Source organism: Bubalus kerabau, chromosome 11 (genome assembly GCF_029407905.1).
Source record: "Bubalus kerabau isolate K-KA32 ecotype Philippines breed swamp buffalo chromosome 11, PCC_UOA_SB_1v2, whole genome shotgun sequence".
Classification (NCBI taxonomy): Eukaryota; Metazoa; Chordata; class Mammalia; order Artiodactyla; family Bovidae; genus Bubalus; species Bubalus kerabau.
The window spans coordinates 90,306,807-90,319,175 of record NC_073634.1 but is presented as its reverse complement, the minus strand read 5'-3'; the positions used below and the strand labels follow the sequence as shown (position 1 = coordinate 90,319,175).

The 12,369-nt window shown below is 52.1% G+C and overlaps 1 protein-coding gene across 3 annotated transcripts; it reads left to right on the top strand.

Moving 5' to 3' along the window:
- Positions 1-542: 542 nt before the first annotated feature.
- Positions 543-12,281, top strand: KLF11 (KLF transcription factor 11). 3 transcript variants are annotated; one of them, XM_055540949.1, is made up of 4 exons: positions 543-786; positions 2,900-3,169; positions 4,718-5,687; positions 9,625-12,281. In XM_055540949.1, the coding sequence occupies exons 1-4, from the start codon at positions 742-744 to the stop codon at positions 9,909-9,911; spliced, it is 1,572 nt and encodes a 523-aa protein (XP_055396924.1). In that variant the 5' UTR covers positions 543-741; the 3' UTR covers positions 9,912-12,281. The 3 variants fall into 3 exon arrangements, with proteins under 3 accessions (XP_055396924.1, XP_055396925.1, XP_055396926.1); XM_055540950.1 differs by lacking the exon at positions 543-786 and adding an exon at positions 1,591-1,715; XM_055540951.1 differs by lacking the exon at positions 543-786 and adding an exon at positions 1,993-2,175.
- The last annotated feature ends 88 nt before the right edge of the window (positions 12,282-12,369 follow it).

Below are 12,369 nucleotides of genomic sequence, written 5' to 3'. Positions count from 1 at the left end.
GAGGCCAATAGGTGAGCCGCCTCCACCGTGCGGATGCAATCGGTGGGGACCTGCGCTCTGGCATGCTGTGGGCAGTGCCCCGCCCCCACCGCCTTTAAGCGGAGTCCTTCTCCCCAGCAGCTCCTTAGGCTCAGGGACTCCCCCGGCCCCAGCTGCGCGGTCGGTTCCCGGGGCCTGGCCGCCCGGCCAGCCGCCGCAGCAGTGGCAGTCACATCGCATCGCAGCGCAGCGCCGCCGCCGCCGCCGGAACCTTTCCCCTACTTTCCAGGGCCTCAGGCCCCGCCCCGTCGCCGCGACCAAAACACGTGCCGCGTCCCGCCCTGCCCGATCACGCCGCGGCCAGGCTCTGATCACGCGGCCCGGCGCGGCGCCGATTGGCCGGCAGCGAACGGGCCGGCCGCGGACTGGCTGTCGCCCGCGCGGCCCCGCCCCCTAGGGGCGGGGCCGCGCGGCCCCGCCCCCTAGGGGCGGGGCGTGTTTTGGTTCGCCTCCGCGCTCCGCCCCCGCGCCGCTCCAACCCCGGCCCCGGCCCCAGCCCGGGCCCCGGCTTCGGCCCCGCCCCGCCCGCGCCGCGAGGGCCGCGCTAGGGCAGAGCTGCGCGGGCGGGCGGAGGCGCGCGCTGGCCGCCGGTGCTCCGGGTGGTCGCCGCCGCCGCCGCCGCCCGCCGCGCACGTGCGGCAGCTGCCGAGCCCCCGAGCTCCTGCCTCGCGGGCGCTTTGTTGCCTCCGGGCCGCCGGCATCATGCACACGCCGGGCTCCGTGGGCCCGGGCGACGCGCCGCGCGTGGTGAGTGGCCACCCATCGGCGTCAGGGGCGAGGTGGGGACGCGATGCCTTGTGCGGGCCCGGCGAGTGGAGGAGGGCCCCGGGCCTCGCCGCCGCCGCCGCCGCGCGCGCACCGCTAGGAACCCTGGCGGGTTCGGCCGCCGGGAGGGGCGGCGGCCGTGCGAGGCCGCGGCGGGAGGGGCGGGAAGGGGGCGTGTGCCTCGTGCCGCTCCACGCGCAGCTTTGTCCGGCGCTGCCGCAGCGGCCCCGCCCTGCCAGCCCCCAGGTGCGGGACTATTTCCAGCCATGACGTCACCAGGCCCTGTGAGCAGGGGGCCGTTGGGCGGGGCGCGGCCGGCGGGAACGCGCGGCGAGGACTGTGGGGGCGGGGCGCCGGCGAAGGGGCGGGGACTGTGGGAACACGGCCCTCGGGCAGTGAAAAGGCCGAGGGGGCGGGGCAAAAGCTGGCGGGTGGGTGGGGGCGGGGCGCCGGCGGGGGTGGGGAAAAGGCCGAGGGGGGGCTGGGTGCCGTCGAAGGGGCGGGGACTGGAAAAGCGGCCCTCGGGCGGCGAAAAGGCCGAGGGGGCGGGGCTAGGGCTGTGGGGGGCGGGGCGCCGGCGGAGGGGCGGGGACTGTGGGAACGCGGCCCGCGGGCGTTGAAAAGGCCGAGGGGGCGGGGCTAGGGCTGCGGGGGGCGGGGCGCCGGCGGAGGGGCGGGGACTGTGGGAACGCGGCCCGCGGGCGTTGAAAAGGCCGAGGGGGCGGGGCAACAGCTGGCGGGAAGGTGGAGGCGGGGCAAGTGCTGGCGGGAAGGCAGCACGCGGGGGGCGGGGCGCCGCGCCTCTACCCCGGGGTGTCTCCGGTCCAGGCTTGAGGGTCGCGTGGAGTTCGCTGGCTGCTTCTGGGGCCTAGTCGTCGATCCGCGCGAGCCGCTGAGGATCCGAGAGAGAGGTCAGGGGGCCCCGCACCGCCCTGTTCCTCCTCGCCAAGCAGGCAGCAGGCCCCACGTCTGTGAGTTCACAGCTCTTTCCGAGGAGGCCCGGAGCAGCGTGCAGAAGCGGGGCCAGAGCGGCCTTTGTAAAAAGCAGCAGCGTTACCTGGGTTCTGGGGGTCGGGTGGAGGGCAACGTGGGTGGGACAGGTGGGGTATTGAGGCAGACTGACTCGAAACTCCAATATTTTGGCTACCTGATGTGAAGAACTGACTCATTGGAAAAGACACCGATGCTGGGAAAGATTGAAGGCGGGAGAAGGGGACGACAGAGGATGAGATGGTTGGAAGACATCACCAATGTGATGGACACGAGTTTGAGCAAGCTCCGGGAGTTGGTGATGGACAGGGAGGCCTGGCGTGCTGCAGTCCATGGGGTCGCAAAGAGTCGGACACGACTGAGCAACTGAACTGACTAGAAGTGTGTATCTTCGTAGATGTAAAGTTTCTTTGGGAACAGATCCGTTCCAGTTGCTTCCCACCCCTCCCTTACTTAAAAAGACAGGGTGCTGCGCTGGAAGGCCCTCAGGCCTTGGGCTGGTGGCGGATCTTACACTTTCTTCCGTCTCCTCACTGGCCTGGTGGCCTCAGAAGTGACTTTATGCCCCCGGCTGTGGGGACCCAGGCCAAACAGCACGGGCTCTCCTGCCCCAAGCTCTGCTGAGCAATGGATGCCCTGTCTGGTGTGGATCCCCCAGGGTTGTCACAGATGCGTCTGTGGGGATACTCGGATGGCTTCGCTGGCTCAAAAGGGCCGTGCTCTCAACTCAGCCAAGCTGAGCCATGGGTGTTTTTTCTTCTCTGCTGGGGACAGTTAGGTACTAGACAGGCTCATACCTCTAGAAATAAGTCTTATTATTCATTTTACCAACGGAAAACAGGAACTTAATAACCTTTGTTAAGCATCAGGGTTTTCTGTGAAGCCACTGGCCAGCTGAGTTCATTCCTCCTCCTCCTGTCGGCAGAATGCTATCTTGGAGCTCGGTGGTCCTCGGCTGCTCTGTGGGCATCCTTCCTGAAAGCTAGAGGGCATCCATGTGCTGCCCGTGGTGCTTGGCGGGCTCCCGTACGAGTCCCCATGCTGTCGGGGTGCACCTCCCTGTGTTTCCAGGGACTGAGTAGCCATCCTATTGTTATGCCTTTAGGTTGACATCATGGACATATGTGAGTCAATCTTGGAGAGGAAACGGCACGACAGCGAGAGGTCCACATGCAGCATCTTGGAGCAGAATGACATGGAAGCTGTGGAGGCTCTTGTTTGCATGAGCTCCTGGGGTCAGAGATCTCAGAAAGCTGACCTGTTGAAGATCAGACCCCTCACACCTGTCTCTGACTCAGGGGATGTCACCACGTCAGTGCATGTGGACACGGTCCCACCCGAGCTACCAAAGGACTTCCATTCTCTATCAACTCTGGTAAGAGGGAAGGAGAGGAGCCATTTGTGCAGTGACTGAAGTACTTTTATTAACTGTGCTGAAGAGATCTTAGGTAGATTTGCCTGATGCTGGCTAGCAAGTTCATGTCCTCCCCCGTGTGGGTCCAGAGAGTGAAAACTTCCTTTTGCTCTTGAAAATAGCTTTCAACTGATCATAGTTTGTAGCAACGGGGTGAAAATGTCCAGCGACTGAAACCTGCAGATTGATGGGAAAAAGTGAAGTGTACTGATTTCCCTGGGAAACTGCAGGGCAGGGCTTTGGTTCCCCCAGATTCCCCAGTCCAAGGGCAGGACCAGCAGCGGCAGCTGGGGGAGGCCTGGGCTCTGGTGCCAGGTGGCCTTTGTTAGCTGGATTGAAATCTGGCCTCTCTGTGGCAGCCAGCTTCTCTCTTGGGTGAGTTGGGTGCAGTCAGGCACTGGTTTTGGTTTTCTTAACTTGCTACAGCTATGAAGTTCCTGGAGAAAACTTGCTTGTCAACTTGGAGACATTGAGAGCTGTCAGTTGCCAACAAAACTGAAAATTATAATCTGATTGTCCTGGTCTGGGGGCTTGTATTGAAAGGAGTGTGGAAAACTGACTTGGAGGGATGAGAAGGGACTTGTGGGTAGTAGAGAGGATTGTCCAGGTAGTGGGCCTGGCTACCCAGACACGTCTGACCCCAGGGTGAAGTGTTGGTCTGCCTTGGGCTCCGCACTCCCCACACAGTTCCTCTGGCCCCGCTCCCAATGCCTGGTCACCCCTGTGTCTACTTTCTTGTCCTTTCCATGTGTGTCCACGTGACAGACACACAGGTCTTAGCTTATGCTGGTTCCTTCTTTCTCCTCCACCTCTACCCAGATACCACTTCTCCATCAAGCCTTTCTACACACGCACACACACAGCACACCACACACGCCCCCACCCACCTGGGTTGAAGTGCCCTGCCTCATGTTCTCAGAGTTACTTGGCATTGGAATTTTCCACTCAGAGGCTGAAAATAAGTGGGAATTGTTGGGGCAGGGGGGCTGTTTCACAAAGAGAGGCTTGGTTTAGACAGAACCCCCGGTTGGAACATGGCCTTTTCGGGATCATTCTGTTAGGTTTTACTTTACATTCAGTAGGCACAGGATACATGCGTGATTAATGGATAAGTGTGATGATTTCCACTTGAATTTTTAAAAGTTTTTTGAGAATCTAAAATTATCCTGTAAAGCACTCATCTTGAACATAAATTTTTATCTCTCATTTGTAGTCCTAATATTTAAATTGTCCATTTCAGTAGATGTGTGAGGCCAAGCATGGCACTGGTTTTCTTACAACTGAGCAAATGGATGGCTTTGAGAGAGGGCAGGAAAAGGGGAGGAAGCTAGGAAGTAGAGCGGCTGATACAGCCTTTGTATCCACTGGGTGCTGCTGTGAACAGACCTCAACCAGTCTTTTCTAGATACTTCTTTGTAAAGGCCTTGGGGAGACAACATGATCAAAGTAAGTTCCTTAAAATTTAACCAGAACAACCTTTTCACGTGGTACTTTTTTTTTTTTTTTAAGTGTATGACTCCTCCTCAGAGCCCTGACCTCCTAGAACCATTGACTGGGACAGTTGTTCCTCCCCAAGTAACTGCTTCCAAAGCCTCTGTGGTCATGGCGGTCCCCCAAGCCTCTGCTGGGGCTGCCAGAGTGCTGAGCAGGACGGCGGAGGGGGGCCTGCCTGGTCCGAAACCAGAGCTGCTGGAGCCAGCTGCCAGCTTTCCCTGCAGGGCCACGGTGACGGGTATCACTGGCCATGCTGGCGGGAGTCCCACTTCTGCCCACCACTCCTGTCCCACGGCCCAGACTCAAGAACACCAACTTTCAGCTTGCACAGAAGGAGAAGCACAGTTCCTGGGACACGTTGAAACTTTGCAGGACATGCACCTTACAGACAGTTTACTCAGCATGAACTCAGTGTCCTGTCAACCTTGCTCGCACAAGTCCAGTGGCCTGATCCCCACCAACAAAGGCCAGCAGGCAGGGTGGCCCGTTGGAATTCAGACCTGCTCACCAAAGAATTATGATAACGACTTGGCAAGGAAAGCCACCCCTCTGATCTCCGTCCCCATTCCTAGTCCCCCCGTCCTCTGCCAAATGATCCCTGTGACTGGATCCAGTGGCCTGTTACCAGCTGTTCTGAAGCCGCCTCCCCAGCTGTCTACGGGGCTTGTCAAGCCCGTCTTGCCCCACGCGGCTCCTGCACTCCCGCCTGTGTTCGTGGGAACGTCTGTGCCTCAGGGAACCGTGATGCTGCTTGTGCCCCAGGGGGCCCTCCCCCAGCCCACCACATGCTCAGCCGGCAACATGCCTGTCGGGAACACCAGATTCCTGCCCCTTGCCCCTGCTCCAGTGTTCATTGCATCCAGTCAGAGCTGTGCCCCTCAGGTAGACTTTTCCCGGAGAAGAAACTATGTTTGCCACTTCCCAGGCTGCCGAAAAACCTACTTCAAAAGTTCCCACCTCAAGGCTCATCTTCGCACTCACACAGGTGAGTACTGCAGGTTAGGTAGGGCATGGGGAGGTCAGATCCTGTGATTAAGAAACACATGTCCAACCTTCTCTTGGTGGGAGCAAAGCTGGGACCCACTGGAGAAGGTGACCATTTTTCTTTGATTTTGAAAAGCCTTCATCGTCTTGGGGTGAATGTTAGTACATCTGTCAGTGGTTTTTCTAGAACCTTCTGTTTGTAGTGTCGTTCTCTGAACCTGTGATTGATAGGCTTTTAGGGTGAGACTCACACACCCTCTTTTTCTTCATATTATAGTGGAGGCTTTTCTTTGCATTTTAGAAAATGTCCATTCACATTCAGTAAACACTCTTATCAGTGCTACTTAGGCTTACTCTGGGGAAAGAGGTCTCCAAAGTGTGGAAAATTCTAGAATATTTGAACTTTAAGGGAATTTTGGTTTTTTATTTTTGGAAATACATAGTTTTAACTCAGAAGTCACAGAAGATAACTAACTGTAATGACCCAGTGATCTCTCTATAATCCTGTCCATTCCATCCAGAAGGATTTTTGGCAGTGATGGAAATGTTCTCTATCCATTAGGAGGGTAGCTACCAGTGACACCCACTTGAAATGTGAACAGTGTGTCTGAGCAACCTAGTTTTACATTTTCATGGAGTTTGCATTTACATAGCTACATGGTGCTGGTGTGGAGAAGGCAGTGGCAACGCAGTCCAGTACGCTTGCCTGGAAAATCCCATGGACGGAGGAGCCTGGTGGGCTGCAGTCCTTTGAGTCTCAAAGAGTCCGACACGACCGAGCGACTTCACTTTCACTTTTCATGCATTGCAGAAGGAAATGGCAACCCACTCCAGTGTTCTTGCCTGGAGAATCCCAGGGACGGGGGAGCCTGGTGGGCTGCCGTCTATGGGTTTGCACAGAGTCAGACGTGACTGAAGCGACTTAGCAGCAGCAGCATGGCACTGGTGGCTACCACGTTGTTTACTTGGGGTGTGGGGTTGCTGGTGGATGGAACTTGTTTTTTGATTGATTTGGCCTGAGTGTCTCGGGTGGCTGTCTTACTCTTTGAGTTAGTGTCAGTTCTGTTTTCAAGGGTCCTGTGGCTAAATAGTCTGTTCGCTAAACTCAGCTTACAGAAGTTCATACACATTCATATATGAAAGCACAGTAACAGGTCATGGGTTCTGCAGTCAAGATGTGTTTCATAAGCGCCCTTGATCATGGAACCCCAGGTGTCTGCTGGTGGCCTAGGGGATGGCAGTGAATTGTAGAATACAGCTGAGGAGAAGCTGAACTGAAGGGAGTGGTTATGGTAGTTTACTCTGAGATGCATTTGAGGTAGAGCAGTTTGTAATTAGCACATTAAAACTCTAACCGTGGTAGCTCCTACTTGTGGCATGAAGTTGCATCTGGAACATAGGCCTTATAGGAGCCCTACCACCCTGCCCGCTGTGGAGGGGCTGTGTGCTTCAGGGATGAGCCGCAAACCTGGCCTGTGAAGAACTTGCGTCTCTGGCTTCACCTTCTCTCTGCAGCCCCACAATGCCCCTGTTCACCCTCTGCCCGTCTGTACTTACTGAAAACCCTGTAAGACACGTCTGTACTTACTGAAAACCCTGTAAGAGCCAGTTCTTAAAGTATTTCCTCATCTCTCCTCTTTTCTTTGCCCCTAGTGGTTTGCTGTTTTTCACCACGTCCTCCCTTTGTGTTGTAGTTACTTGTATACTTGTCTGATGGAGAAGGCAATGGCACCCCACTCCAGTACTCTTGCCTGGAAACTCCCATGGACGGAGGAGCCTGGTAGGCTGCAGTCTGTGGGGTTTTGAAGAGTCGGACATGACTGAGTGACTTCACTTTCACTTTTATGCATTAGAGAAGGAAATGGCAACCCACTCCAGTGTTCTTGCCTGGAGAATCCCAGGGATGGCGGAGCCTGGTGGGCTGCCGTCTGTGGGGTCACATAGAGTTGGACACGACTGAAGCGACTTAGTAGCAGCAGCAGCATACTTGTCTGATCTCACTGAGTATACACTCAGTGTCTGTCTTAGGAGCCTGACTCTAGTTAAAGTCGTGATTGATTATTGGTGCTGCAGGGTTAGTGTAAACAGGTACCTCTAAGGGGCTCCTTGACTTGGCAGCTCTACTTCTCACTGAGACTACTGAGGTGAGCTTCAGATCACGTCCAAACGCAGATTCCACATCTGGGGATGCAGTGGGATGACGTCTTACTGTTCATTTTGGTCAGCTTCCCTTGGTAGAAATACTGACAGGATGGCATGAAATAAGGTGATCAAGCAAGCTGTCTTCAGGTTTCCCAAAGTTCTTAAGTGTCAGGAACCATAAAGGCTCTGAAGAATCAAATTCCAGTGCTACTTTGTACACACTGAATTGGAGTTTTCGTGAGAAATAGAAACCTTGGGTAAGTTTACGTTAGATAAGATGGTTTTTCACTGTACCAACCTGAAAATGTTTTCCTTAGGATAAGGTAGAGTGGGCAAAGGCTACATTTTTGCTAAGTTGAAAACATGGGACACTTTATAAATCCCACACCAAAGGGTTGTCTCTCTGCAACATCTGGCCACCTGGTACGCTGCCACCAGTGGCGTTTTCCTGGAAACAGGTCACCTTATGCTTTCAACACGGGGTCTTTGAAATCCAAGAAATGCAAGCCCTTTTTCTTAGAGTGGTTCATAAAAACCCACTGGGATGCTGAATTTTCCTGTTAAATCTGCTTTGAAAATACCAAAGATTTAGTTGATGTCTCTTCAGCACTCATTCACTCAGAACCATTTATTCACCACCTATCATACAAAGGGCTGTGCCGGGGGAGCTAAACTGTACATAGATGGATAAACTAGACAAGGTGTAAACCTTCTAGGAGGAAGGTCATGACCGTACGCAACAGCATTTAACAGATCCGTTCACAAAGTTGCACGAGTGGTGTATGATGGTCACGGCCTGGTCAAGGCGAGGGCCTTGGGAGGCAGGAAAGGGCCGGGAGGACTTTGCAGACAGGTGCTCCCTGGCTCCCCTCCGTACCTCCAGGGAGACCCGGTGCAGGCGGGACAGCTGCCAGCTGCTCTGAAATGGAGCGAGTGACAGACGTACGAAGCTTGTGACAAGAGGTTAGCTATTAGAATTCTCCCCAGTCTTGTGATTAACCTCATCGTCAGTGTAATAACAGACATGAAGATGGAGTTAATGATGCTGAGAAGTCGTGAAGGTCCTGGGAGGGTTTTTTTAAAGATCTGCAGCTTCAGAGAGTAAAGGAATTCTTTTACTTATTCGTTTTTTTTTTAGGAATTGATTCTTTTCAAGAATCTTCCTCCTACCCCAAGTTCACAGTCAGAGATTTTAAATTGAAAACATGATATGACATCCCTTATGTGTGGAATCTGAAAAGAAATGATACAGATGGACTTACTTATGAAACAGAAAGAGACTTACAGACTTAGAAAACGAACTTACGATTAGCAAGGGGATGGGATGGTTAGGGAGTTTGGGATGGACATGTACACACTGCTCTGTTCAGAGTGAATGACCACCAAAGTCCTACTGGACAGCACAGGGAACTCTGCTCAGGGTTATGTGGCAGCCTGGATGGGAGGGTGGTTTGAGGGGGAATGGATACACGTGTATGAATGGCTGAGTCCCTTCACTGTTCACCTGAAACTGTCACAGCATTGTTAATCGGCTGCACCCTAATACAAAATAGAAAGTTAAAAATAACAACAAAGATTAGATTAATTCAACATCCTGGGCCCCTGACATCTTGCGTCTTAGGTGTGCCAGGAAGAAACGCGTCTTGAGCGATTTCTTGACCTGCAAATAACCTGTTACCGGAATAATGGAATATTACTTGCCTCTTAGGTTTTCATGCACAGAATTTTAAAACAACATGATTTAACGTGTCCAGTAAGGTGCTGGGCATTTACGTTTCTGTTTCCTTGCCCCTCAGGAGAGAAGCCTTTCAGCTGCAGCTGGGACGGCTGCGACAAGAAATTTGCCCGTTCAGATGAACTCTCGCGCCACCGCAGAACTCACACTGGGGAGAAGAAGTTTGTGTGCCCAGTGTGCGACCGGCGTTTCATGCGCAGCGACCACCTGACGAAGCACGCCCGGCGCCACATGGCCACCAAGAGGGTCCCCGGCTGGCAGGCGGCGGTCGGCAGGCTCAACAGGGCGGCCTCTGCGGAGGACCCTGGGAGCCCGCTGGAGCCGGAGTGCGCGCCGGCCTCCGCCTGAGAGGGCCACTGGGGGTGGTGGGCGGGAATTTTCCAAAGCCTTTTTTCTTTTCAGGAATCATGGAAGTGGTGGTTTTCTCTCCAAAAACAACAACAACAAAAAATCGTCTTGAGGGCTAGGGGAGCTGGTTCTGATGAACGTTCTGTTAACTTGGCTTTTTTGGTTGGGACCCTGTTCAGTATCTTTTGTAGTTTCAGAAGTTCTTTTAAGGAAATGGAAGAAAATTTGGTAATCTAAATCACCAGCATTCAGACACACAGTTTGGCAATAAATTTTGCAAAATTTGGATTTTTACAACCTTCCTATTCCTATTTTGTAGGATTGAGACAGGGTACTAATTTTTATACTGTTTTTTATAAAAAAGATACTTATATTGTTGGTTCTCAGATCACTGATTTCTATATAGATGATTTTACAATCTTCTTTTCAGTGTTTAACATTTTTATAATAACCCTGCTTTTGGTAAAGTTGGCACATTATTCAGGCAAAAAAAAAAATTTACAACTTTGCAATCAGGCCTTTTAGATCTACGAGTTAAAATCAGAACTAGTTGAATAGGGGCTCTTAAAGAAATGGGGGCCGAAGAAAACCTTTGCAGGCAGCTTCTTCCTAATACTCTCAAGGGAAATTCCAGACAACAGTTCCTTTTAAGGCTTTATGTAGCCCAAGGAATTAGAATTTTCTTTAAGTAGAACTTAGTCACCTGTGTCTGTGGTGTGACTTGTGAAGATTGTGCCCCAGAGATGAACTTAAAATAATCGGTAGATATCCAGTGAGCAGAGAGCTGCTGTAGAATCTAAGTGTCTGTGGTCAGTTCACAGTCTCCTGTCTGTACCTCAGACTCCAAGAAAAGATGACATAAGCACTCAGACCCAGCTGCTCTGTCCCTTTGACTTCCTTTTCTGTGGCCTTACCCAAGTGTTTTGTGGGTAGATCACTTCTTAGAGAAAAAGAGGTCCTTAGTGGTTGGAGGAACTTTCCACCTAAGGAAAGCTTATGTGAGGTGAAGTAGCTGTGTGTGCAGTCCAGCTGCCGTGTTCTGATTCCATTGCTTATTATTAGTGATGGGGAATGTTAGTGACACAGAACAGCAATAATCCTACCCAGCTGTCCGTTCAGTCACTTTGTTGGAAGGGAGTTGATCAAACAGAACAGTACTTGGAATGGGGTATTTTGCAATCTGCCTAGAGAAGAGACCACGGGCCTCACTGAAGCTGTGAGCACAGGTGCCAGCGTTGCAGAGACTGCGCCCTGGTGTCCAGGAGGCCACTGAGACTGCTTCCACTGGGCAGCCTTGGGAACCCAGGCAAGAGAATGTGTGCAAGGAACATGGCAATGTCGCTCTGCCCTTCAAGCCTGGGAATGGTTTTTGTCATGCTGTATGTAATCAGATTCTGTCTTTGCTGCTTATTTATTTGCATTTGCCTTTATTAAAATGATGGTAAGGTGAAATATTGAATAAGTACAATTAGGCTTTGTGTTCAGGTCTTTTCTAGTCTGATAGCCCTTACCCAGTCATTCATTGTATGTCACTTGATACCCATTAAGTTACTCTTTAGTATCAACCGCTGATTGACATACAGGTCTGTAAGTGCTGGCTGTGTTTAGGAGGCTTCCGTGTCTTTGATCACTTCTATAGCTAAGTATTCCTACTGGTCGTGAGACATACTACAGTTACAAGAGAACCAGAATTCAATGTACATAGCTCGTGTTTCCCCACCACCCCGTCCTTTCTCCCACTCATGCCCTAGATCAGCATAAACATTTCTATGTGTATGCTGTGAATGGCATTGAATTTGGATATTTTCCATAATTAACACAAAATAATATTGGTCCGACTAAGGTTCTGGTGGATAATATGTCTCTGAGTGTTTGGTTGCTTGTCACCCTGAATGAAGTTCATTCTCTGAACAGTGTTGTTTCTAAAGAATAGATGTGCTAAAAAAAAAAAAAGGAAAAAAGGTTTTGATTCACACTTCCATTTCCTGATGAGACTTTGAAATACCTTCTGTAAACAACATTTTGGGCCCTCTGTTGTTGATGGAAAGATTGTAAGTTGGAAAACAGCTTCACCTGAAAAACGCAACGTGAGAACCAGAGCCTCACGGGGCGTGTTCAGCATGGGGTCCCTCTGGGCGTCAGGGCGTCGGAGGAGCACGCGGGAGGCACGGCCCCTAGAGCACTTTACTGCCCAAGCAGTTTTGCTTGTTCTTTTTTGACTTTGAGCCTTTTAAAGTAGTTTCAATGATAAAATTTTAAATGTTTCAGAATTACGTTTTATGTAACAGACTTTGACATATTATTTAAATGAATATGTGTGATGTAACTCTTTTCTTTGAATCATATAAAACTCTTTCGATTTGCAAACTGGACCTGTGTCCTGTACTGTGATGTACCCAGTGCCTGACCACCACCCCTCCTCTTTGTTTTCTGGGATTCTGTTCGACCTTCAGGTTCT